Raw genomic sequence first — 23,211 nt, 5'->3', positions numbered from 1 at the left:
GCCATGATTTAATAGCCTTTCTTAACACTTGCTCTGTTAATCCCAGGTTAGATTAACTCATCGCAAATGGATAAAATGACCTGGTAATTTTCCAAACTTCCATTGCCCAAGTTCATCAGTCAGCCCACTACAGGATGCACACAATTTTCCATGGAAATAGCCTTAGAAGTGGACTTAACAAGCCTTGACTATACTGAGTATTTTTAACATGTTTTGCCACTCTCATAGCTAGAGCTGTAAAAACGCAGTTATGAAGAAGCAAAGAACAGAGATTCAGCCACTCGCTACCGGGACCAACCTTAGTACTGGTGGCTCAGTTACATCATCTTTGCTCATCGCAGTCACCTTGAAGAGTGGCATTATTATTGCCATTTTACAGATAAGAAATCAGAAACACTAAGGGGTTATGATTCATACCCAGGTTACACAGCCATGCAGAGGATTGAGCGTGATGCCCGGCACACCAGCGAGCACTTAATAAACATTCACAATTGCATTACAAATGGTGGACTCAAGAACTGGATCGGGACTGTCTGGCTCCAAAGCCCATTCTTATTCCAGTACATTGTTTTCTCAGGAAACCGATAAACACTGGGAGAGCAGTGGGAGGAGTTACAAGCTGGAGGGAATTCACTTTGCATCCTTCTGTCCCCAGGTCAAGTCTATGGGGCAGGGAACAGAGAAGGGAACATGTGGGAATTCTCCACTGTTAATCTGTCAGTGCTGAGGGAAGGCAGAGCGAAGATCAACAGACCCCATGTCTGCCTCTTGCTGAAACCAGACATCACATCTATCTCGCATGTCTCTGTGAGGCTTCCATGGCTGTTTTCTTTTCTTTTTTTAAGATAAATAAATAAATAAATAAATTTATTTAGGGCTGTGTTGGGTCTTCGTTGCTGCACATGAGCTTTCTCTAGTTGCAGCGAGCTTGCGGTGCACGGGCTTCTCACAGGCTCTAGAGGGCAGGCTCAGTAGTTGTGGCACACAGGTTTAGTTGCTCCACAGCATGTGGGATCTTCCCAGACCAGGTCTTGAACCTGTGTCCCCTGCATTGGCAGGCGGATTCTTAACCGCCGCACCACCAGGGAAGTCCCCCATGGCTGTTTTCTATAAAAGGGTTTATGTAGTTTGTGATTCTGAATGAGGGTGCCTTCAACCTGCAGTGTCTGGAACGGGGGGGTGGGGGGAACCAACCCACTTTGCAGATCTGGAGGATTCAGGCAAAAATCCTCCACTGACCTTAAACCAGACATGTTGAAAGAATGACTAATGTGCCATAAAGTACAGCTGAGGTGGTGGTGCCACCTCTTTTCATTTCTACAGGGTGGTATTTTAAGGGGGTATATAAACAGTGACCACAGTAAATGTGCTGAAGAGAAACAAAAGGGAATTAATTGGCCAGTCCCTAGGTGAAGTAAGTCGCATCTCTTGGAGGTCTTATCCTCTGTCAATACAGTTTTCCCATGTGCTGACTCCAGGGTTTTCATGGGGCCTCTTAGAGATAAGATGAAAAAAGATAGAGGAAGAGGGAGTATTTGGAAATAAGTAGGAAAAAGCAACAAAGAGGAAAAAATTTTATAACTCATAGAGGACCATGATTATGGTTGAAATGACTCAAAAGGAATTGCTACTTCTTTCCTTTCAGATCCCACAGCTACAAGAAGCTCAAGACACAAAGATGGAGCTTAAGATGTTTAAGTTTTGTTGGCAAGAGTTATATTAATGAAATACTTCACACTTGAAAATGTACTTGTTTTTTCAGGCTTAAATTAATGAAAGAAAACTTGCTATTTGGAAGGAAAAAGGAAAGAGTACTTACCTTTGTATCCCAAAATGGCTACTGTGATTGTTAACAAGGCACACAAAATGTATAATAATATGATAGAAAACTTCAGTGCCCAGTTATTTTTACATTTGGTACATTGTGTTCCTTCCTGAATACCTGTAAGAAAAGTCAAATCTTAATAATAGTAACCAAAAACACATTTCAAAAGTATCTTTCTGCATTTTGGTTCAAATACTATAACTAAGAATATAGTTTTTACATATGCCCTACTATAGGATAAGTGGTATTTTAAAATTAAACATACTTGAACAACACAAGCACTTTAAATCTCGCCATTATATTATTATAAACGTATTTAATGACTTGAAAATAGAGAACTTTGTCTCATAGAACAGTTTCAAGATCACATTCCATTATGATAATTATAATTTCAATAAAGATCTCTACATAACAAGAGATTTAAAACACCCAAATCCACTTGTGTCAGCCATTATTGGACCTACAGTAATTCAGACACAACCAACAACAACAAAAAATTGTGACTGGGGCTTCCCTAGTGGCGCAGTGGTTGAGAGTCCGCCTGCCGATGCAGGGGACACGGCTTTGTGTCCCGGTCCGGGAAGATCCCACATGCCGCGGAGCGGCTAGGCCCGTGAGCCATGGCCACTGAGCCTGCGCGTCCAGAGCCTGTGCTCCGCAACAGGAGAGGCCACAATAGTGAGAGGCCCGTGTACCGCAAAAAAAAAAAAAAGTGACTTGTCCCTTGATGTTTGTTTCAGTGGTGTGCTCAAACTAGTTCCTACTGGCTTGCAAGAGTCAACTGTCAAATTTGTAGGAATTTTGGGAACTGGTTGTTAAACAGTTGGCAGCTTGAAATCAACCCTGGAGGGAGTATTTACACCATGGAAATTGGCAAACACTACAAATGATGCCCTCCCACACCCTCAACTGCTTCACCAGCATGCCACTGGCTATACTGTATTATAACCTATAGCAGAAAATATAGGTAATTTTATGATTAAAATGCTCCATATATAACCATCTTTGTACATTACATATATACAGAAAATAGACACTGACGCTTATTTAAGTTATCACAGTGATTTACATAACAACTAGAGAACCAGAAAAACCAGACATTTTTGATGAGAGGTAAATTTTTAGTGCTCACAGCTGAACTTTTTGAAAAACATTCTAGTCTAAGTGGTAAACCACCAACACTTCTGCAAGTGACTCCAGAAACTAACCCATAAAAAGGGAACTTGCCATCGGACTAATGAGAAACACAGAAGAGACTCGACATTTTAATGTGAAAATCACATTGTAAGGAGTATCCCGAGAGTCTTCCTTTCCCTATGTGTGTCTTACTAATAGCGTCTCCCAGGAGCAACAGCACATAAAGGACTGATCTTCTATGATTGTGCTCAATAACTTTTGATGGGTAAATTGTGAAGATTAAGCCACAGCTGAAGTTTCTCTCCTTTGGTTTGTAATTTTACGCATTGTGCCCTTCTTCGGTGAAAAGAGTTCTTCAGCTGTGTTTAATGCAAAATGATGAGAGAAGCAGCATAGAACAATGACTCAAATTAAGTTTCAGGGTTTAACCAATCCCTCCAGTGTTCTGGGCTATACACCCAAGGGGAGGGGGCTCAATCTGTCTGTTCCATGACTTAGAGCAATGATTCTCAAACTCTGAGGTGCACTGGATTCACTCGAAAGGCTTGTTGAAACACATCCTTTCTAATTCAGGAAGCCTGAGAAGGCATCTGAGAATCTGGATTTCTAACAGGTTCCCAGGGGCTGCGATGCTGCTGGTCTGGCCACCATGCTTTAGAGCACCGCTTCTCAAACCGTCAAGTGCTTACAAATCACATTGTTGAAATGCAGATCCTGATTTAGCAGGTCTGAAGCAGGAGCTAAAATTCTGTATTTCTAACAAGGTCCAGGAGATGCTTCATTGGAGGAACACATTTTGAGGAGCTATGGTTTGTTTTAGAAGATGGTCATGCTGGATCAACCTTGGTTAGCCAATTCCTTGAAGGTAAAGCTGTAAAGTCAGACTTATTGATCAAACAGACCTAGAGTTAATCAGCTTCTCAGCATCGCAGTTTTCTCATTTCCTTGACTCTTTTTCCTTTCCATCCTCCTCCTTCCATTGCCGCCTGGATGTTTCAGTGCCATCTCTCGTGTCCAAAACTGACCTTGGTACTAGTCCTGCCAAACCAGATCTCCAGCTTTCACCCAACTTTTTTATTTCCATCCAATCTAAATACTCCTACTATCCCAACCCCCCAGGTGGTCAAACTCAGATACCTTGAAGTCTTCTCTTATATTTATTCTCCAGCTCAATCGGTCATCAGACCCTGCTAATCTTCCTGTGGATATTTTTGTCATGATCATCTCATCCACAGTTTATTGATGTTCACTTACTGCCTACACTGTGCCAGACTCTAATATAGGTACTTTACATCACCTTTAATTCATATAATAACCCTTCAAGATGGCATGGCAGTGAGAGCTGAAATGACATCCCATAGACATCATAGCCAGGATTCGAACCTGGGCCTTTCTGACTCCAAACGGCATGACCTCTGCCCTATGCCACGATGCCTCTCTGGTCAAGCTTTCCTATCCATTTCCACTGCCACGATCCTAGTGTGAGATCTTCTGATCTCAGTGGAAGATTCCTCTTCCATTCCCACTGGAATCCAGCCTCACCCTGTAACAAAATACTGCTGACCTCATGATGATGCCAAAAAGAAAAAAACAAAAACAAAGAAAACTTTCAATCATTCACCCTTAACTAAAGGATGAACAAACACACACACACACACACACACACACACACACACACACACCTACCTGCTCGTAAGCTCTCTATAATCTGGCAGTTTAAAATGAAACAAAGACCCCTATATCCAGTTAGAGTGAGCATATTTTTGGAATTGGGAGTGGGGGAAGCACAGGTAGACCCAGAGATATGCCACATCTCATGTTCAGAAAACAATTAACTTGCTTTGGTGGCAATTGTAAAACACAGAAGGAGGATAGACCCAGGGATGCTGTGGAAAGATTGGAGGACAATTTTATGGTTGATGGAGGGTTTCATTCCTTTTGGATTTTAGGACTGTGGTGGGTGAACTCTTTACGCCTCTCCAGGGCTATTTCTTTCATTCCATTAGAAGAGCCTCAGAAGATTTGGTCAGAGGGCAGATGATGATAGATAACAGAATTTGGGGCTAGAGCATTGCTTAGAGGTCATCCGGTCAAGCATCATTGTGTTACTGATATGGAGAGTGAGGCTGGCGAGGTAAAGCAGAATCAGAAGGAACGTGCCCTGACGTCCAGTGCAGGGGTCCTTTCCTCCCCTTCTCACCATGCATGCTGTTGCTGTGTTTGCCACTGGACATCTTGTGCATGTAGTCTTCATGCAGATCTGCTCCCAGACAGCTGTCACTGCTTCACATGCTGAAGAACAAGGGTCACTTCCTAGTGACACGCATTTCTCGTTGCTGACTCTATCAGCATTTAATCAATATCAGATGGCACCGCCTGGTCTCCAGTCCTACTTGACACAATTTCTCCGTCTTGTTTTTTCTCCCTCCCAAGACTTATTTTTCATAAGAATTCTGTTTTATCTTTCCCTCTCTGCCCTCCACTGGGAGGACATCTGGCCAAACATACGGATGCCTACTACAAAGAGACCCTGCTGGCTCATGGAGCTGGGGGACCCCCTCCTCCTTGAACCTAGATGGTCACAAAAAACATTCAAGAGAGACATCCCCCTGTTACCAGCCTTTGTAGTGTTTGTTTTCTTAGCATTACTTTCCAGAGACGGGGGACTCTGTTCCCATTGCGAGGGGCCGGTAGGAAGGGCGGGGAATGGATCCGCAAGGCTGCAGATAAGAGATTCTAGGTCAGGAAGTGAAGCAGTTTGCCCCTCACCACCGAGAGAGCCAGCTTATCACAAAACCTGGCCCAAACAGCACATCTACAATTCAGCAGGCCACAGGCAGAGAACGTGCCTGCAGGACCCATGCCCTCCCATGGGTTACCCCTCCTGCTCTATCCCCACTGAACTCAATGCTTGGCTTGTGTTCTGAATGCATTTTCCAGTGTCCAAGTCTTTATTATACAAAAAACATTGGGGAGGCCAAAGGAAGCCAGAATCACTCTGGTTAACTCCTTGAGTATTCTACGAAGTTCAGAATAGGCTGACCATTTGGTCCCATCCCCAGTGTGCAAACTCAAAGTTCCCTGTGTTGCCCTGCTTCCAATAACACGTTTTAAGTAAGAAGATGGGGGTCAGTGCGGCCGCCGATCAGAGTAGGGTGAGCTAGTTGGAGAGAATAAGTGAGAAACACTGCAGGAATGACAGTGCAGAAGGCCGGAAAAATTCACCAGCAAAGAGAATTCCTTTCTGCTGTGGTTCTCCATAAAGAGCCCTCCCAAGTTCTGTGGTCCTGGCCCCAATACAGTCTGTTTTGCCAATCATTTTGGAAAACAAGAGTCTCCTTCACTATCATATTTTCCTACCATCACCAAAAGAGGACTCTCTGTTAACATGGATGCGTGCTGATCAGCGCCCTTCCTCCTTAAGTGAAGGCTGGCGCTGTGGGCGAGTGCACGGCACTTCCGGGCTGTCTTAATTATCATAAATGTCCAGAGCTCAGTGGTGTTGCCATAAAGATCATGTTACCATAGAGAAGCTTCAAAAAGCTGATAGACTGCAAAATCCAGAAAACCACAGGTTTTGATCTGAGTTTTGCAGTGACCTTTTCATGTGGGTTTTAAATAGTTATTAATCTACTGCCTGGTGGCATATATTCCCATAAGCCCATGAGAATGATTTGGCTCTAACGGTAAAACTGATGATTCAAATACATTCCTATCATTAAAATGCCCTCAAAAGCAAAAAAAAAAAACAGTAAGAGTTAACATCCTAGTTAGTTATTTGGATGTAGTGCAACATCACTAGAACAGAAGCTAAATACATAAAACACTTTATCCCACGAATAATTAGTTTTTCCTTATTATAAAGGCTATTTACTAAATGATGGGATATGGATTTATTTAGTATTTTTTAAAAAGTATTAATGAGTATTTAGTTCCCCAAATATAAATCCCAGCCCTGGACAACTTATCATGCCAAGTTTCTTAACTAATGTAGAGAATCATGGTAACAGAAAGAGGACAAGAATTTAAAATAAAATCACTTTCTGTGCAAAATAAATGAAGCCTCACAGCATCGCTATATTCATAAAGATGCATTCAAACCAGAAAAATGATTTAGAACAGAGTTTTATGAATTTGAACTCTTCAGCATTCATCCTGAGCTTATATTAATATTCTGCACATTTACCAAAGGTATAGTTTCTTTTGACAAAAATTTTTCATGTATATATTAAAAGAGGCAGCCAGTTCTGGTTTGGTCTTAATGTAAAAAATCTATATTTATTATTTGTTTAAAATTTATAATGTATACCCTGCCTGCTAAAAAAGAATTGTTAGAGGCAAAAGCCAGATAATGATGCCACTCAGAATATATAACATCTGCCAGAACGTATAGTGTCTCAAAAGAACGCCATTACTTTCTCTTTGTGGTTTTTATAATAGGAAATCCTTTATTATATGAACTGTACACAAATGCCTTCAGTTCTGAGGAGTGGAATCCTAGGTCCAGGAGGAGTTCATCCATCACATCTCTTACATATGTCCCTCCAGGCTGGCCCCTTCCCCCTGGCTCTCTTCCTATTCATTTTATTCCATGGGCACAGAGTGAACTGTCAACCATCCTAATGATACACTTCAGCAGCCCTGACTAACTTCATTATCAGCACCACCAAACAATGTCCTTCTGTGATTAGGCGCTGAATCTTTTAATTAAAAGGACACATGAAAATTTGGCTCCAGCTTGGACCATCAAGAGTCTGTCATATAATTGAGCTGGACACTTAGACTGCACAGGTATTTGGAGGAAAGCCACGAGATATTTGGTTAGTGGATGAGAGTTTGCTATTGCTGCAAACTCGAAGAGGAATTGGTAAGGATGGAGGCCAGTCTTGAGTACCTGATGTGTACCACGTCCCCCTGCCCAGCTACTCACAGTCCCTTTAATAACCCTGCCAAGTAGGACTTCTGACCCTGATTTTATAGATTTTTAGGAAAGTGGGGGTCAGAGAGGTTGAGCACCCAAGCTAGTGAGTGGCTGAGCTGGAAGCTGAACCTAGATGATCACACGTTGCTTCCCTAAGCTTGTTGACCTTCAGAGGTGGAAAGCAAAGCAAGGAGAAGGATGCCAAATGAGAGAAACCGTAGAAGGTGAACAGGTTAGACTTGTAGAAGTGTTCTGTCAAAATACAGGAATGCAGAAACGTCCTTTCTAATGTTGACAGATAAACCTTTCTCAGAAATGAGCAGGAAAATTTAGTCTCCAGGAAGTTAACTATTACAGGCCTGAGGTTTCTACAGGCTGTAATTTCTCTTCCTATTCTGTGGTGACATACTTGAGCACCAAGTTAATTCCACCCTAAATAAATCCTCATTATCTCTGTGAGAGGTCACGACTGGCTTGGAGGTTTGGCTGGTAAGGTTTGTTAGCCCCTCAGGGGAATCATCCCCCAATGGTGGTGAAATTTCTGGGATGGGGTGGCCTGGGAAGAGAAGGTAGCTTTATAATTTCAAGGCAAACTATGAGATATGTAAGGGCTTTGAGCTTGAAACCAAAACAAGTTGGTTGCCCCTACTGAGTTTTCTTCTGAAGTTCTAATTCACTGAAATAGGAGCCTCAAAAGTCAATGGTGCACTCATCTATGACCCAAATAATTGTTGGTGGTTCAATCCTGCAGGAGTTGGGAGAGAAAAGTTAGTGGAAAGGAAGGAGGTGAAAGAAGGATTTATTGAGTGGTAATAAAAATTTATCTAGCCTCTTAACCCCCCCCCTTTTAAAAAAAAACCTGCCTGGGGACTTCCCTGGTGGCACAGTGGTTAAGAATCCACCTGCCAATGCAGGGGACACGGGTTTGATCCCTGGTCCGGGAAGATCCCACATGCCACGGAGCAACTAAGCCCGTGCACCACAACTACTGAGCCTGCACTCTAGAGCCCGCAAGCCACAACTACTGAGCCCACACGCCACAGCTACTGAAGTCTGCGTGCCTGGAACCCGTGCTCTGCAACAAGAGAAGCCACCACAGTGAGAAACCCACGCAGCTCAACAAAGAATAGCCCCCGCTCGCTGCAACTAGAGAAAGCCCGCACGCAGCAATGAAGACCCAATGCACCCCACCCCCCCAAAAAAAACCTGCCTGGAGTACTTTGGAAAAAAACAATTCTTTTTACAAATACCAGCTTGACCCCATGGTTCAGAAATCCACTGCAACAGTAACAGCTCCAGGTGGCTCAAAGTAGATACCAAGAAGCTCACTACCTACCATCCTCTGACCACCCAGGTCCTCAGAACCTCACAACCTGAGGACTTCAGCGGTCACCTCAGCCAGTGTCCATCTTACCAGTGAGGAAACTGCAGTCCAGTGAACTTCTCTGCCCTCCAGGCTGTCCCAGGCTTGAGGACTTAGGTCTCTGGATTCTCTGCCAAAGTTCTTTAGACCCCAAAACACAGCCCACCATACTTCTTTCTCGCTACATCCCATTTATTCAAGAAACAAGGATGGAGCACCTAGTTTGTACCAGGAGCTGGGTAGAATGGTGAACAAAACAGACAACAATCTCTGTCCTTATGGAATGTACACTCTGGTGGGAGGATATTTTAGTATGTTGGAAGGTGCTAAAGGCTATGGAGAAAAATAAAGCAAGGACTGGACAAAGGGAACGTGGGAGAAGAGGTGGATGGCAGTGTAAGCAGGTGGTCAGAGAAGGCTTCGGGGAGTAACATCGGGGCCAAAGCTTGAAGGAGCTTGGGGTGCTGGGCGGGGACCTCATGGTGCAGCCTCAGCGTCTGCCTGTCTCCTCTCTGCGTCTTGAGATTTGCCCCCCTTCTCCCTGCAGCACTCTTCTCTCTACCAAACGACTTCTACTAAAAGCCGTTTAATTTCCTCACAAATTTCCTCCTGGATGAACCCTCTTCTAATAAGCCTCGCCCCGAGCCCAGCTGGGCCTGGACCCCTTCGGCTCCTCTGAGGTTCACATTGCATAAATCTATTAGGCTCATTTGTACGGTTTTCAAGTAATTTCAATGCCATCTCCCTGGCTATGACCATGGTATGGGAATGTAATTGTTCTGCTGTGCTGCTTTTGCATTTCTCTGAACAAACCAGACCCCTCTCACACACCCTGTACGCCCTGCAGATTCACGAATATGGGCCTGGAGTGTAGAGCCCGCCACAGGCAGACGGGCTCTGTCACCACCTCAGTCAGTCCTAGTCAAACAAACTGGCAGCAGCGCCAGGTGTGGAGATTTCACAACCTTCTCTCCCACTCTGTGTCCAGCCTCCTGGGTGATGGGTGACACGCTGAGCTCAGTGTCCTGCAGGCCAGGGTGTAGACGTCCTGGGAGAGGCATTCAGCTCAGGGCCTGACAGTCAAAACGCAGACATACAGGACACCTTCCAACCAAACACTCAGGAACCCACGGCTAGAAAGGAAGCATTTTCTTTTCACCACTGGGGAAGGGGTGTGCAGTGGGATTTACTAACCAAAGAAATGCAAGCTGTTCCCAGAGACCCTTCCCAGCCGCAGGGCTACAGCTCTCACAGAACTAAACCTGACAGGGCAGAGGTGAGAAAGCAAACCCACAGTCCAACATTTGCCTTGAGGTGCTTGCTTTAAAAAGTGTCATTTTAGGGCAGCTGAACAGAGCGGGCAAGTCTCAGTTAATGATAGCGTATTTGTTGTCGATTACTGAGGCAGTGTTGGGGCATGTGGAAATTATGCTTTGGAGCAGGTGCTGGCAAGACAACCCACTATCTCTCACATATCTACTTGACTTTCTTTAAACCAAAAAACGAGTGTTTTGATGAAAAGAAAAAGGACCTCAATGTAAGTGAAAATATCAATCAGCCTGACAGACACTCCTCATTCCTGTATAAATATGTGTTTTTTACTTTCTTCAAGTGAAGATGATAGTTGAGGACACTTAAATTAAGGGAAAAGTGAGCCAGACAAGGTGACAGATTTTCCTGTCAGCGCTTTAAAGTAATTATCTATTCTGTGGTGAAGGTAGCCTCCGTTCTGAACCTCGATGAGAAGTCAGTCAATTTGAAATGACCCAGATGAGGGGGGAAGAAAAGCTGGTAAAAATAATGAGGAAAATGAGAAGGCTCTATTTTACAGACCATGGGACTGGGGGTGAAGGGGATGTGGCCCCCAGATTCAGTGAAGAGCATCTGTTCACCAGCTTGGTATTCACACTTGTTATTAAAACCGGACAAAGGACAGAAAGAGGAAGAAATCTTTTCATGGAGCAGACAGCCCTGGCGGTAGAGGTCAAAGGAATGAAACTGAAAAATATAAGTGGAAAATCACTACACCAACAAGTCAGAAGGCATGCAACCAATTATAATTAAAAGTAAAGTAGGAGAGCGGCTTCAAGATGGCAGAGGAGTAAGACGTGGAGATCACCTTCCTCCCCACAAATACATCAAAACTACATCTACATGTGGAACAACCCCTACAGAACACCTACTGAACGCTGGCAGAAGACCTCAGACCTCCCAAAAGGCAAGGAACTCCCCACGTACCTGGGTAGGGCAAAAGAAAAAAGAAAAAACAGAGACAAAAGAATAGGGACGGGACCTGCACCAGTGGGAGGGAGCTGTGAAGGAGAAAAGGTTTCCACACACTAGGAAGCCCCTTCACTGGTGGAGATAGGGGGTGGGCAAGGGGTAAGCCTCAGAGCCATGGAGGAGAGCGCAGCAATAGGGGTGCGGAGGGCAAAGCGGAGAGATTCCCGCACAGAGGATCACTGCCAACCAGCACTCACCAGCCCGAGAGGCTTGTCTGCTCACCTGCGGGGGCGGGTGGGGGCTGGGAGCTGAGGCTCGGGCATCTGGAGGTCGGATCCCAGGGAGAGGACTGGGGTTGGCTGTGTGAACACAGCCTGAAGGGGCTAGTGCACCACAGCTAGCCAGGAGGGAGCCCAGGATAAAGTATGGAGCTGCCGAAGAGGCAAGAGACTTTTTCGTGCCTCTTTGTTTCCTGGTGCGCGAGGAGAGGGGATTAAGAGCACTGTTTAAAGGAGCTCCAGAGACGGGTGCGAGACACTAAGGCTGCTGCTGCAGCCACCAAGAAGCCTGTGTGCAAGCACAGGACACTATGCACACCTCGCCTCCCGGAGCCTATGCAGCCCGCCACTGCCAGGGTCCCGTGATCCAGGAACAACTTCCCCGGGAGAATGCACGGCGCTCCTCAGGCTGGTGCAACGTCACGCAGGCCTCTGCTGCTGCAGGCTCGCCCCGCATCTGTACCCCTCCCTCCCCCCGCCTGAGAGAGCCAGAGCCCCCAAATCAGCTGCTCCTTTAACCCCGTCCTGTCTGAGCAAAGAACAGACGCCCTCAGGCAGCCTACGCGCAGAGGCGGGGCCAAATCCAAAGCTGAACCCCGGGAGCTGTGCGAACAAAGAAGAGAAAGGGAAATCTCTCCCAGCAGCCTCAGGAGCAGCGGGTTAAATCTCCACAGTCAACATGATGTACCCTGCATCTGTGGAATACCTGAATAGACAACGAATCATCCCAAAATTGAGGCAGTGGACTTTGGGAGCAACTACAGGCTTGGGGTTTGCTTTCTGCATCTAATTTGTTTCTGGTTTTATGTTTATCTTAGTTTAGTATTTAGAGCTTATTATCATTGGTAGATTTGTTTGTTGATTGGGTTGCTCTCTTCCTTTAAAAATTTTATATATATATATATTTTTTCCCTTTTTCTCTTTTTGTGAGTGTGTATGTGTATGCTTCTTTGTGTGATTTTGTCTGTATAGCTTTGCTTTTGCCATTTGTCCTAGGGTTCTGACTCTCCTTTTTTTTTTTCCTTAGTATAGTTTTTAGCACTTGTTATCATTGATGGATTTGTTTTTTGGTTTGCTTGCTCTCTTCTTTCTTTAAAAATTTTTTTTATTTTTAATAATTTTTTTCTATTTTTATAACTTTATTTTTTTCTTTCATTCTTTTTTTTTCTCCCTTTTCTTCTGAGCTGTGTGGCTGACAGGGTCTTGGTGCTTTGGCCGGGTGTCAGGCCTGAGCCTCTGAGGTGGGAGAGCTGAGTTAAGGACACTGGACCACCAGAGACCTCCCAGCCACACGTAATATCAAATGGCAAGAGCTCTCCCAGAGATCTCCATCTCAACGCTAAGACCCAGCTCCACTCAAAGACCAGCAAGCTACAGTGCTGGCCACACTATGCCAAACAACTACCAAGACAGGAACACAAACCCACCCATTAAAAGAGAGGCTGCCTAAAATCATAATAAGTTCACAGACACACCAAAACACACCACAGGACATGGTCCTGCACACCAGAAAGACAAGATCCAGCCTCAACCACCAGAACACAGGCACCAGTCCCCTCCACCAGGAAGCCTACACAACTCACTGAACCAACCTGAGCCACTGGGAGTAGACACCAAAAACAACGGGAACTATGAACCTGCAGCCTGCAAAACAGAGACCCCAAACACAGTAAGTTAAGCAAAATGAGAAGACAGAGAAATACACAGCAGATGAAGGAGCAAGTAAAAACCCACCAGACCAAACAAATGAAGAGGAAATAGGCAGTCTACCTGAAAAAGAATTCAGAGTAATGATAGTAAAGATGATCCAAAATCTTGGAAATAGAATGGAGAAAATACAAAAAAACGTTTAACAAGGACCTAGAAGAACTAAAGAACAAACAAACAATGATGAACTACACAATAAATGAAATTAAAAATTCTCTAGAAGGAATCAGTAGCAGAATAACTGAGGCAGAAAAATGGATAAGTGACCTGGAAGATAAAAGAGTGGAAATAACTACCACAGAGCAGAATAAAGAAAAAAGAATGAAAAGAATTGAGGACAATCTCAGAGACCTCTGGAACAACATTAAACGCATCAACATTTGAATTATAGGGGTCCCAGAACAGGAAGAGAAAAAGAAAGGGACTGAGAAAATATTTGAACAGATTACAGTTGAAAGCTTCCCTAATATGGGTAAGGAAAGAGTCACTCAAGTCCAGGAGGTGCAGAGAGTCCCAAACAGGATAAATCCAAGGAGAAACATGACAAGACACATATTAAACTATCAAAAACTAAATACAAAGAAAAAATATTAAAAGCAGCAAGGGAAAAGCAACAATTAACATACAAGGGAATCCCCATAAGTTTAACAGCTGATCTTTCAGCAGAAACTTAGCAAGCCAGAACGGAGTGGCAGGACATATTTAAAGTGATGAAAGGGAAAAAAACTACAACCAAGATTACTCTACCTAGCAAGGATATCATGCAGATTCGACAGAGAAATTAAAACCTTTACAGACAAGCAAAAGCTAAGAGAATTCAGCACCACCAAACAGCTCTACAGCAAATGCTAAAGAACTTCTCTAGGCAGAAAACACAAGAGGAGGAAAAGACTTACAATAACAAACCCCAAACAATTAAGAAAATGGTAATAGGAACATACATATCGATAACTACCTTAAATGTAAATGGATTAAATGCTCCAACCAAAACACATAGACTGACTGAATGGATACAAAAACGGGACCCATAAATATGCTATCTACAAGAGACCCACTTCAGACCTAGAGACACACACTGAAAGTGAGGGGATGGAAAAAGATATTCCATGCAAATGAAAATCAAAAGAAAGCTGGAGTAGCAATTCTCATATCGGACAAAATAGACTTTAAAATAAAGACTATTACAAGAGACAAAGAAGGACACTACATAATGATCAAGGGATCAATCCAAGAAGAAGATATAACAATTGTAAATATTTATGCACCCAACATGGAAGCACCTCAATACATAAGGGAAATGCTAACAACCATAAAATGGGAAATCGATAGTAACACAATAATAGTAGGGAACTTTAAAACCACACTTTCACCAATGGACAGATCATCCAAAATGAAAATAAATAAGGAAAACACAAGCTTTAAATGATACACTAAATAAGATGTACTTAACTGATATTTATAGGACATTCCATCCAAAAACAACACAATACATTTTCTTCTCAAGTCCTCATGGAACATTCTCCAGGATAGATCATATCTTGGGTCACAAATCAAGCCTTGGGAAATTTAAGAAAATTGAAATCATATCAAGTATCTTTCCCAACTATAATGCTATGAGACTAGATATCAATTACAGGAAAAAATCTGTAAAAAAATACAAACACATGGAGGCTAAACAATACACTACTAAATAACCAAGAGATCACTGAAGAAATCAAAGAGGAAATCAAAAAATACCTAGAAACAAATGACAATGAAAACACGATGACCCAAAACCTATGGGATGCAGCAAAAGCAGTTCTAAGAGGGAAGTTTATAGCAATAAAATCCTACCTCAAGAAACAAAAAACATCTCAAATAAACAACCTAACCTTACACCTAAAGAAATTAGAGAAAGAAGAACAAAAAACTCCAACGTGAGCAGAAGGAAAGAAATCATAAAGATCCAATCAGAAATAAATGAAAAAGATATGATGGAAACAGTGGCAAAGATCAATAAAACTAAAAGCTGGTTCTTTGAGAAGATCAACAAAATTGATAAACCATTAGCCAGACTAACCAAGAAAAAAAGGGAGGAGACTCATATCAATAGAATTAGAAATGAAAAAGGAGAAGTAACAACTGACACTGTAGAAATACAAAGGATCATGAGAAATTACTACAAGCAACTCTATGCCAATAAAATGGACAACCTGGAAGAAATGGACAAATTCTTAGAAAAGCACAACGTTCTAACACTGAACCAGGAAGAAATCGAAAATATAAACAGACCAATCACAAGCACTGAAATTCAAACTGTGATTAAAAATCTTCCAACAAACAAAGCCCAGGACCAGATGGCTTCACAGGCGAATTCTGTCAAACATTTAGAGAAGAGCTAACACCTATCCTTCCCAAACTCTTCTAAAATATAGCAGAGGGAGGAACACTCCCAAACTCCTTCTACCAGGCAACTATCACCCTGATACCAAAAACAGACAAAGATGCCACAAAATAAGCTACAGGCCAGTATCAACGACGAACACTGATGCAAAAATCCTCAACAAAATACTAGCAAACAGAATCCAACAGCACATTAAAAGGATCATACACCATGATCAAGTGGGTTTATCCCAGGAATGCAAGGATTCTTCAATATACTCAAATCAATCAATGTGATAACCCATATTAACAAATTGAAGGAGAAAAACCATATGATCATCTCAATAGATGCAGAAAAAGCTTTCAACAAAATTCAATACCCATTTATGATAAAAAACCCTCCAGAAAAACCCTAGGCATAGAGGGAACTTACCTCAACATAATAAAGGCCATATATGACAAACCCACAGCCAACATCGTTCCCAATGGTGAAAAACTGAAACTATTACCTCTAAGATCAGGAACAAGACAAGGTTGCCCACTCTCACCACTATTATTCAACATAGTTTTGGAAGTCTTAGCCATAGCAATCAGAGAAGAAAAAGAAATAAAAGGAATCCAAATCAGAAAAGAAGAAGTAAAACTGACACTGTTTGCAGATGACATGATACTATACATAGAGAATCTTAAAGATGCTATCAGAAAACTACTAGAACTAATCAATGAATTTGGTAAAGTAGCAGGATACAAAATTAATGCACAGAAATCTCTTGCATTCCTATACGCTAATGATGAAAAATCTGAAAGAGAAATAAGGAAACACTCCCATTTACCACTGCAACAAAGAGAATAAAATACCTAGGAATAAACCTACCTAAGGAGACAACAGACCTGTACACAGAAAACTATCAGACACTGATGAAAGAAATTAAAGATGATACAAACAGATGGAGAGATATACCATGTTCTTGGATTGGAAAAATCTACATTGTGAAAAGGACTATACCACCCAAAGCAATCTACAGATTCAGTGCAATCCCTATCAAACTACCAATGGCATTTTTTGGAGAACTAGAACAAAAAATTTCACAATTTGTATGGAAACATAAAAGACCCTGAATAGCTAAAGCAATCTTGAGAAAGAAAAACAGAGCTGGAGGAATCAGGTTCCCGGACTTCAGACTAAACTACAAAGCTATGGTAATCAAAACAGTATGGTACTGGCACAAAAACAGAAATACAGATCAATGGAACAGGATACAAAGCCCAGAGATAAACCCACGCACATATGGTCACCTTATCTTTGATAAAGGAGGCAAGAATACACAATGGAGAAAAGACAGCCTCTTCAATAAGTCGTGCTGGGAAAACTGGACAGCTACATGTAAAAGAATGAAATTAGAACTCTCCCTAACACCATACACAAAAATAAACTCAAAATGGATTAAAGACCTAAATGTAAGGCCAGACACTATAAAACTCTTAGAGGAAAACATAGGCAGAACACTCTATGACATAAATCACAGCAAGAACCTTTTGGACCCACCTCCTGGAGTAATGGAAATAAAAACAAAAATAAACAAATGGGACCTAATGAAACTGAAAAGCTTTTGCCCAGCAAAGGAAACCACAAACAAGATGAAAAGACAACCCTCAGAATGGGAGAAAATATTTGCAAATGAGGCCACTGACAAAGTATTAATCTCCAAAATTTACAAGCAGCTCATGCAGCTCACTGTCAAAAAAACAAACAACCCAATCCAAAAATGGGCAGAAGACCTAAACAGACGTTTCCCCAAAGAAGATATACAGATTTCCAACAAACACATGAAAGAATGCTCAACATCACTAATCATTAGAGAAATGCAAGTCAAAACTACAGTGAGGTATCACCTCACACGGTCAGAATGGCCATCATCAAAAAATCTACAAACAGTAAATGCTGGAGAGCGTGTGGAAAAAAGGGAATCCTCCTGCACTGTTGGTGGGAATGTAAATTGATACAGCAACTATGGAGAACAGTATGGATGTTCCTTAAAAAACTAAAAATAGAACTACCATATGACCCAGCAATCCCACTCCTGGGCATATACCCTTAGAAAACCATAATTCAAAAAGAGTCATGAACCACAATGTTCATTGCAGCTCTATTTACAATAGCTAGGACATGGAAGCAACCAAAGTGTCCATCAACTGATGAATGGATAAAGATGTGGCACATATATACAATGGAATATTACTCAGCCATAAAAAGAAACAAAATTTAGTTATTTGTACTGAGGTGGATGGACCTAGAGTCCTGTCATACAGAGTGAAGTAAGTCAGAATGCGGAAAACAAATACCATATGCTAACACATATATATGGAATCTAAAAACAAAAATGTTCTGAAGAACCTAGGGGCAGGACAGGAATAAAGGCGCAGACATAGAGAATGGACTTGAGGACACGGGGAGGGGGAAGGATAAGCTGGGACGAAGCGAGAGAGTGGCATGGACATATATACACTACCAAATGTAAAATAGATAGCTAGTGGGAAGCAGCTGCATAGCTGGGAGATCAGCTTGGTGCTTTGTTTCCACGTAGAGGGGTGGGATAGGGAGAGTGGGAGGGAGACGCAAGAAGAGGGATGGGATATAGGGATGTATGTATATGTATAGCTGATTCACTTTGTTATACAGCAGAAACTAACACACCATTTTAGAACAATTATACTCCAATAAAGATGTTAAAAAAGAAAAGGTAAACTAAGTGGGGAAAGTATATGCTTATTATCATTTCCATGCCTATGTAAAGAGTTCATAAATGAGTGTTAAATTTAGAAAATTGTGTAAAACTGAAATAACTAGATGAAAAGATACGTAAGTACCTACATTTGTATGTACACAGACACACACACACAGAGTGACTTTCTTCAGATGGTAGAGATGTTTTTGAACAAAGGATTTCTAAGGCAAAATTCAAATTCACGATTTCCCATCATTTCTCAGGGGTGTGTTGGAGCCAGCTTACACTCACTGGTGACAGCCAAGTGTTCTTTTTTTAAAAAATAAATTTATTTATTTATTTATTTTTAGCTCTGTTGGGTCTTCGTTGCTGCGCTCGGGCTTTCTCTAGCTGCGGTGAGCAGGGGCTACTCTTCCTTGTAGTGCGCAGGCTTCTCACTGCAGTGGCTTCTCTTGTTGCAGAGCACAGTCTCTAGGCCCGCAGGCTTCAGTAGTTGTGGTTCGTGGGCTCTAGAGCACAGGCTCAGTAATTGTGGCACGTGGGCTTTGCTGCTCCATGGTATATGGGATCGTCGCAGACCGGGGGACTCGAACCCATGTCCCCTGAACTGGCAGGCAGATTCTTAACCACTGAGCCACCAGGGAAGCCCCAGCCGAATGTTCTTATCTCTTCACACCCCGTGTTCAGAGACTTTAGTTGACAGCTTGAAGCTGGTCATGCTGGGAGTATTTACACCACAGAAATCAGCAAACACTACAAATCAGGGCTTTGGCCTCCTGGAGAACTGGTTGTTAAAGTTGGCCAGCATGCTGTTCAACCTGGTGCAGCTGACCCATCACATTTAAACAAGTGAAACAACTGTTCTGTCCATAGAATCACATGAGAAGTTCAGGATCTCTGGCCCTGTCAAGCTGGACATGGTGGAGTCTGTATTGGACCGTTGTTCCTTCTCTCCCCTCAAGGTAGTAGGGATAGCACACATGCTCCTATTGGTGATTTGTGCACATTAGAAGTTTTGCATTTAAAACTTGCATGGAAAGTTCATAAATTACAAATTCATCATATCAGTGGGACATAATGTCAGTGAGATATTATGAAACTCAGTGAAACTGACAATGTTTATTTTAGGGTTCAATTCCCACATGTCTGTTAACTTCATACCAGGGACACAAGTTTGACTTAACTCTGACCAGCCACCCTGAAAACTAATTTCTTTCTCATGTGGAGGAAGGGATTTCGAATGACAACCCTCAGAGTCTGGAAGATATTCTCTTGGCCTCCTAACATCATGCAGGAATTAAATCCCCACTTGCTAGGCAGAAAAAAATCCAAGAGTCCAAAAGAGCATGAAACTTCTGTACCTTTTTAAGATGCACAAATGTCTGTGACAGCAACAAATGGACACAGAAACAGAAAGAGGAGAACATTAGAAATACACCAGCTGAGCCGCTCAGAGTGGAGGCCAGGTGCCTTTCAAACTTGACCTTTTAGAGCAAAGAACTGCAAAGTTTGGTCAGGGCTGCATCAGCTCTGGTCCATTATTCAACGGATATCAGAGAGGCAGAAAATATATACACAATTTCATCATATGATATGAAATTCTTAGGGTAAAATCACTTAATTGTATTTCATGCTCAAAGAAATGAATTTTATTGCCCAAATGGATAAACAGCTTCTAACTAGGGCTGTAAACTGGTTAAACAGGCTGAAAGAAGAGGCTTTGGACAAGTGCTTCACAATACTGTCCAATGCACACCTAGCTCAGGGTTTTCTCCACTACCCCCGTGAATCTGGAATTTGGAATTAATATCAGGATCACCCACTAGGGAGTCATTCATGTATTTCTGATATGCAACTCTACTGGTTTACATGAACTCCTAGAAATCTGTATATAGTTTAGAACACAGTGTGAGTTCACTGCTTATTATTCTTTAAAATCTCTTGTGGCAAAAGAGTCCCTCTTGGTTAAGAAGATGTAGCTGTCTTGGGTGGCCACTACACAATGGGATGCCAGGGATGGGCTCAGCTTGGCAGACCAAGGACACACCCCCCATCTAGAATGGGGCCTGAGCAGGGCTCTTCCTTCTTGGGGAAGCAAAGCTTCCCAACCCTACTGTTGGAAAAGCCACTTGAAGCTCAGGTCCTAGGGATGACGGGTCAACAGTGCCATCTGGTGAACACAAAGAGAGCACTATTTCATTAACTTCACATTATGCATGCCTCTGGAGAGGAACTGAAAAAGAAAGAGTCAGTGATTCACAAAACGTCTGTTCCTAAATGAGGAATCAGATGAAGTCTGGACTTAATAGCTCCAGCTACTTTGCAATGTTCCTTCCTGCTGGAAAGCAGTTGTGTTATAGCAGCAAAGCTAGTAAAGACAACCAGCCACCTGTAAATACAACCTACTGGTTGCCCTGAAACAATGCGTCCCTTTCTACAGCACTTAGAGGAAACAACACCTAATAAACAACACCTAGAAAAGCAAAGAAACATATACTACAGTAAGAGGAAACATCCCACTTACAACCGTGGTTATGACAGTGCTTATAAAATTAGAAGCACTAATTCATTAGGGTATACAGTGCCCTAAATGACTGTGTGATTGTATATTTCCTAAATTTTATCTATAGGATGGTTGCGTAGGAGTAAATCTTCCTGGCTTTGAGTTTGTTTCCATCCCTGCTTACTTGCCAGACACACATCCTAAACTGGGCACAAATCATCTAAGAGAAATGTTTATCCAAATGGAACTGGAAAAGTCAGGGGCTCCAGGTGGGCCCTGGGGCTCTGGGAAGGGCCCTTCTTTCAGTGACTTCTGCTGTACAGGCCCAGGGTGGGATGGAAAGGACCACAGAGTAGGGGACGGAAACAAGATTTCTTTTTTGAGGAAGAGAGCAAAGCTTGTGATTATCTAGTCAGAACAGGAGAAAGGGGACAGCTGTGGCAACCGGGAAATGAAAGTAAAGCAACAACAGGCTTCACGAAACAGACCGTAAGGAAGGTTCCTACCATCAAGTCATTTGTGTCCCAACGAGCTGGGAAACCCTGAGGTGGAGTGTCTGTGCTTCACTTGCTGGGACACAGAGATGATACAGATTATTGCTGGTAGGAATGAAGAGCAGGCTCTAGAGAGTGAAGGAAAAACAAACTAGAACATGAAACGAATATTTGCCCAACAGTCTTGTTAATTACTTGGACATCTAGGGCAAAATCAAACCAGTATGTCAGGCAGAGAAATGAGTGCCAATCTAGTATCCACTGTTAAAATATGGTGATCCTTATTTATCAAAGGGCCAATCGCTTCCAGTACTAAGGTTTTATAGCTGCACCTGGTCCTCAGAGCAGGGCGGGACTTCACTCCCCTTCCCCTCCCACCCTTCCCCACAGCCAAGTACCTCATGTGGCACGAAAACTGGGAACCAAACAATGGGGCTCCCCCCTCGTCAGATGTACCCCACTTGGGCGCACTATGTCCAGACAATGAAAGCATCCCCCTTTAGTAGATGTATTTCAGAGTCCTTCTACAACCTCAACTCCCCTCCCTCCACGAACTCTCTTTAAACACAAATCAGGTAATAAACTGAAGAGATCAGCCCTGTCTCCTTTAAGTCAAGCACCACAGTGTTGAGATCACTGAGCCACAGCTGTGAGCAGGCTATTCAACCCCTTAAGTTGGTGCAGAAGTTGGTGCAAAATAGTTTCCTACCAACATCATTTTGTAAGGTACGACCAGAAGTGTTATTTACTGACACCAGGTAATAGAATTCACGCAAGGTCAAGCAGTGTGTGATTCAAGGGAATGCCTCCAACTACTTCATGCCAAGGGGGACATATGATGCTGTGACACAGGAAGTGTATCGATGTCTCATGAATAGGGGATCCAAAATGGATGTCTGATCTTCTAGCATAAAAAGAGTCTGGCCTAACAGGTTAAACCTCCTCCCGTCTTTAAAGGAAACAGATTACAGCTCTGTTGCAAAATCTAATGAATCCCTCTGAGAGACTGATATTGTTAAATTAATGAAACAAGGAGGCCATCAGACTGAGATGGCTCTAATCCCGGCAAGGCCTATGGAAGCAAACCAAAACCTGAACCTGAAATGCCTCAAGGTTACGAAATCTAAACCCAAGGACAACCAACCACAAACAGCCAACTAGGCTTTAAGCTACAGCCGATCAATAATTTCCTGTCTTTGCTTCTGCACCTTTTCCTTGTAAGTCTGGCCCCAGCTCTTGTCGGGTAGAATGCTCCAACCACTTCCAGTTTGGTGCCATCCAGGTAGAATCGATTTTTCTTCAAATAAGCTCTTAAAATTCTTAATATGCCTCAGTTTACCTCTTAACAGTCCATTCGAGTTAGAGAGGAGCCCAGACCACGGCTTCCCCGTGACCAGGACAAAACTGAAACGTTGGTGACAGTGGTGGAAAGGCACACAGACTGAATCCAGGGCAGTTTTCATAGTTTTTCTCAATTCCCATCTTGATGAAAAATGTGAAATCTCTATGTGTGTTTCCGACGGTCCCCATTTCCCCCTGCACAGAGATCAGTCAGGGGGCATGTCGATGCTTCTGACCCTGATGGGAGGAGCAGACAACCAGTGAGAGGAACAGTGCGGGAGGCAGTGTGGACATACAGGCCGGATTCAGACAGCACTGGGACTATTTCCTTA

The 23,211-nt window shown here is 42.8% G+C and overlaps 1 protein-coding gene across 2 annotated transcripts in view; it reads right to left on the bottom strand.

The window, feature by feature from the left end:
• COLEC12 (collectin subfamily member 12) overlaps nt 1–23,211 on the bottom strand; it is a 195,002-nt gene that overhangs the window by 39,827 nt on the left and 131,964 nt on the right. For both annotated transcript variants that reach the window (XM_060118788.1, XM_060118789.1), the window contains one exon: nt 1,820–1,942. In XM_060118788.1, the coding sequence (XP_059974771.1) occupies nt 1,820–1,942 (123 nt within the window). The remainder of the gene's footprint in view (nt 1–1,819; nt 1,943–23,211) is intronic.

The sequence above is a fragment of the Mesoplodon densirostris genome, chromosome 15, assembly GCF_025265405.1.
Source record: "Mesoplodon densirostris isolate mMesDen1 chromosome 15, mMesDen1 primary haplotype, whole genome shotgun sequence".
NCBI lineage: Eukaryota > Metazoa > Chordata > Mammalia > Artiodactyla > Ziphiidae > Mesoplodon > Mesoplodon densirostris.
Note: the sequence above shows the minus strand (reverse complement) of the source record. Positions and strands in the feature narration are given on the sequence as shown.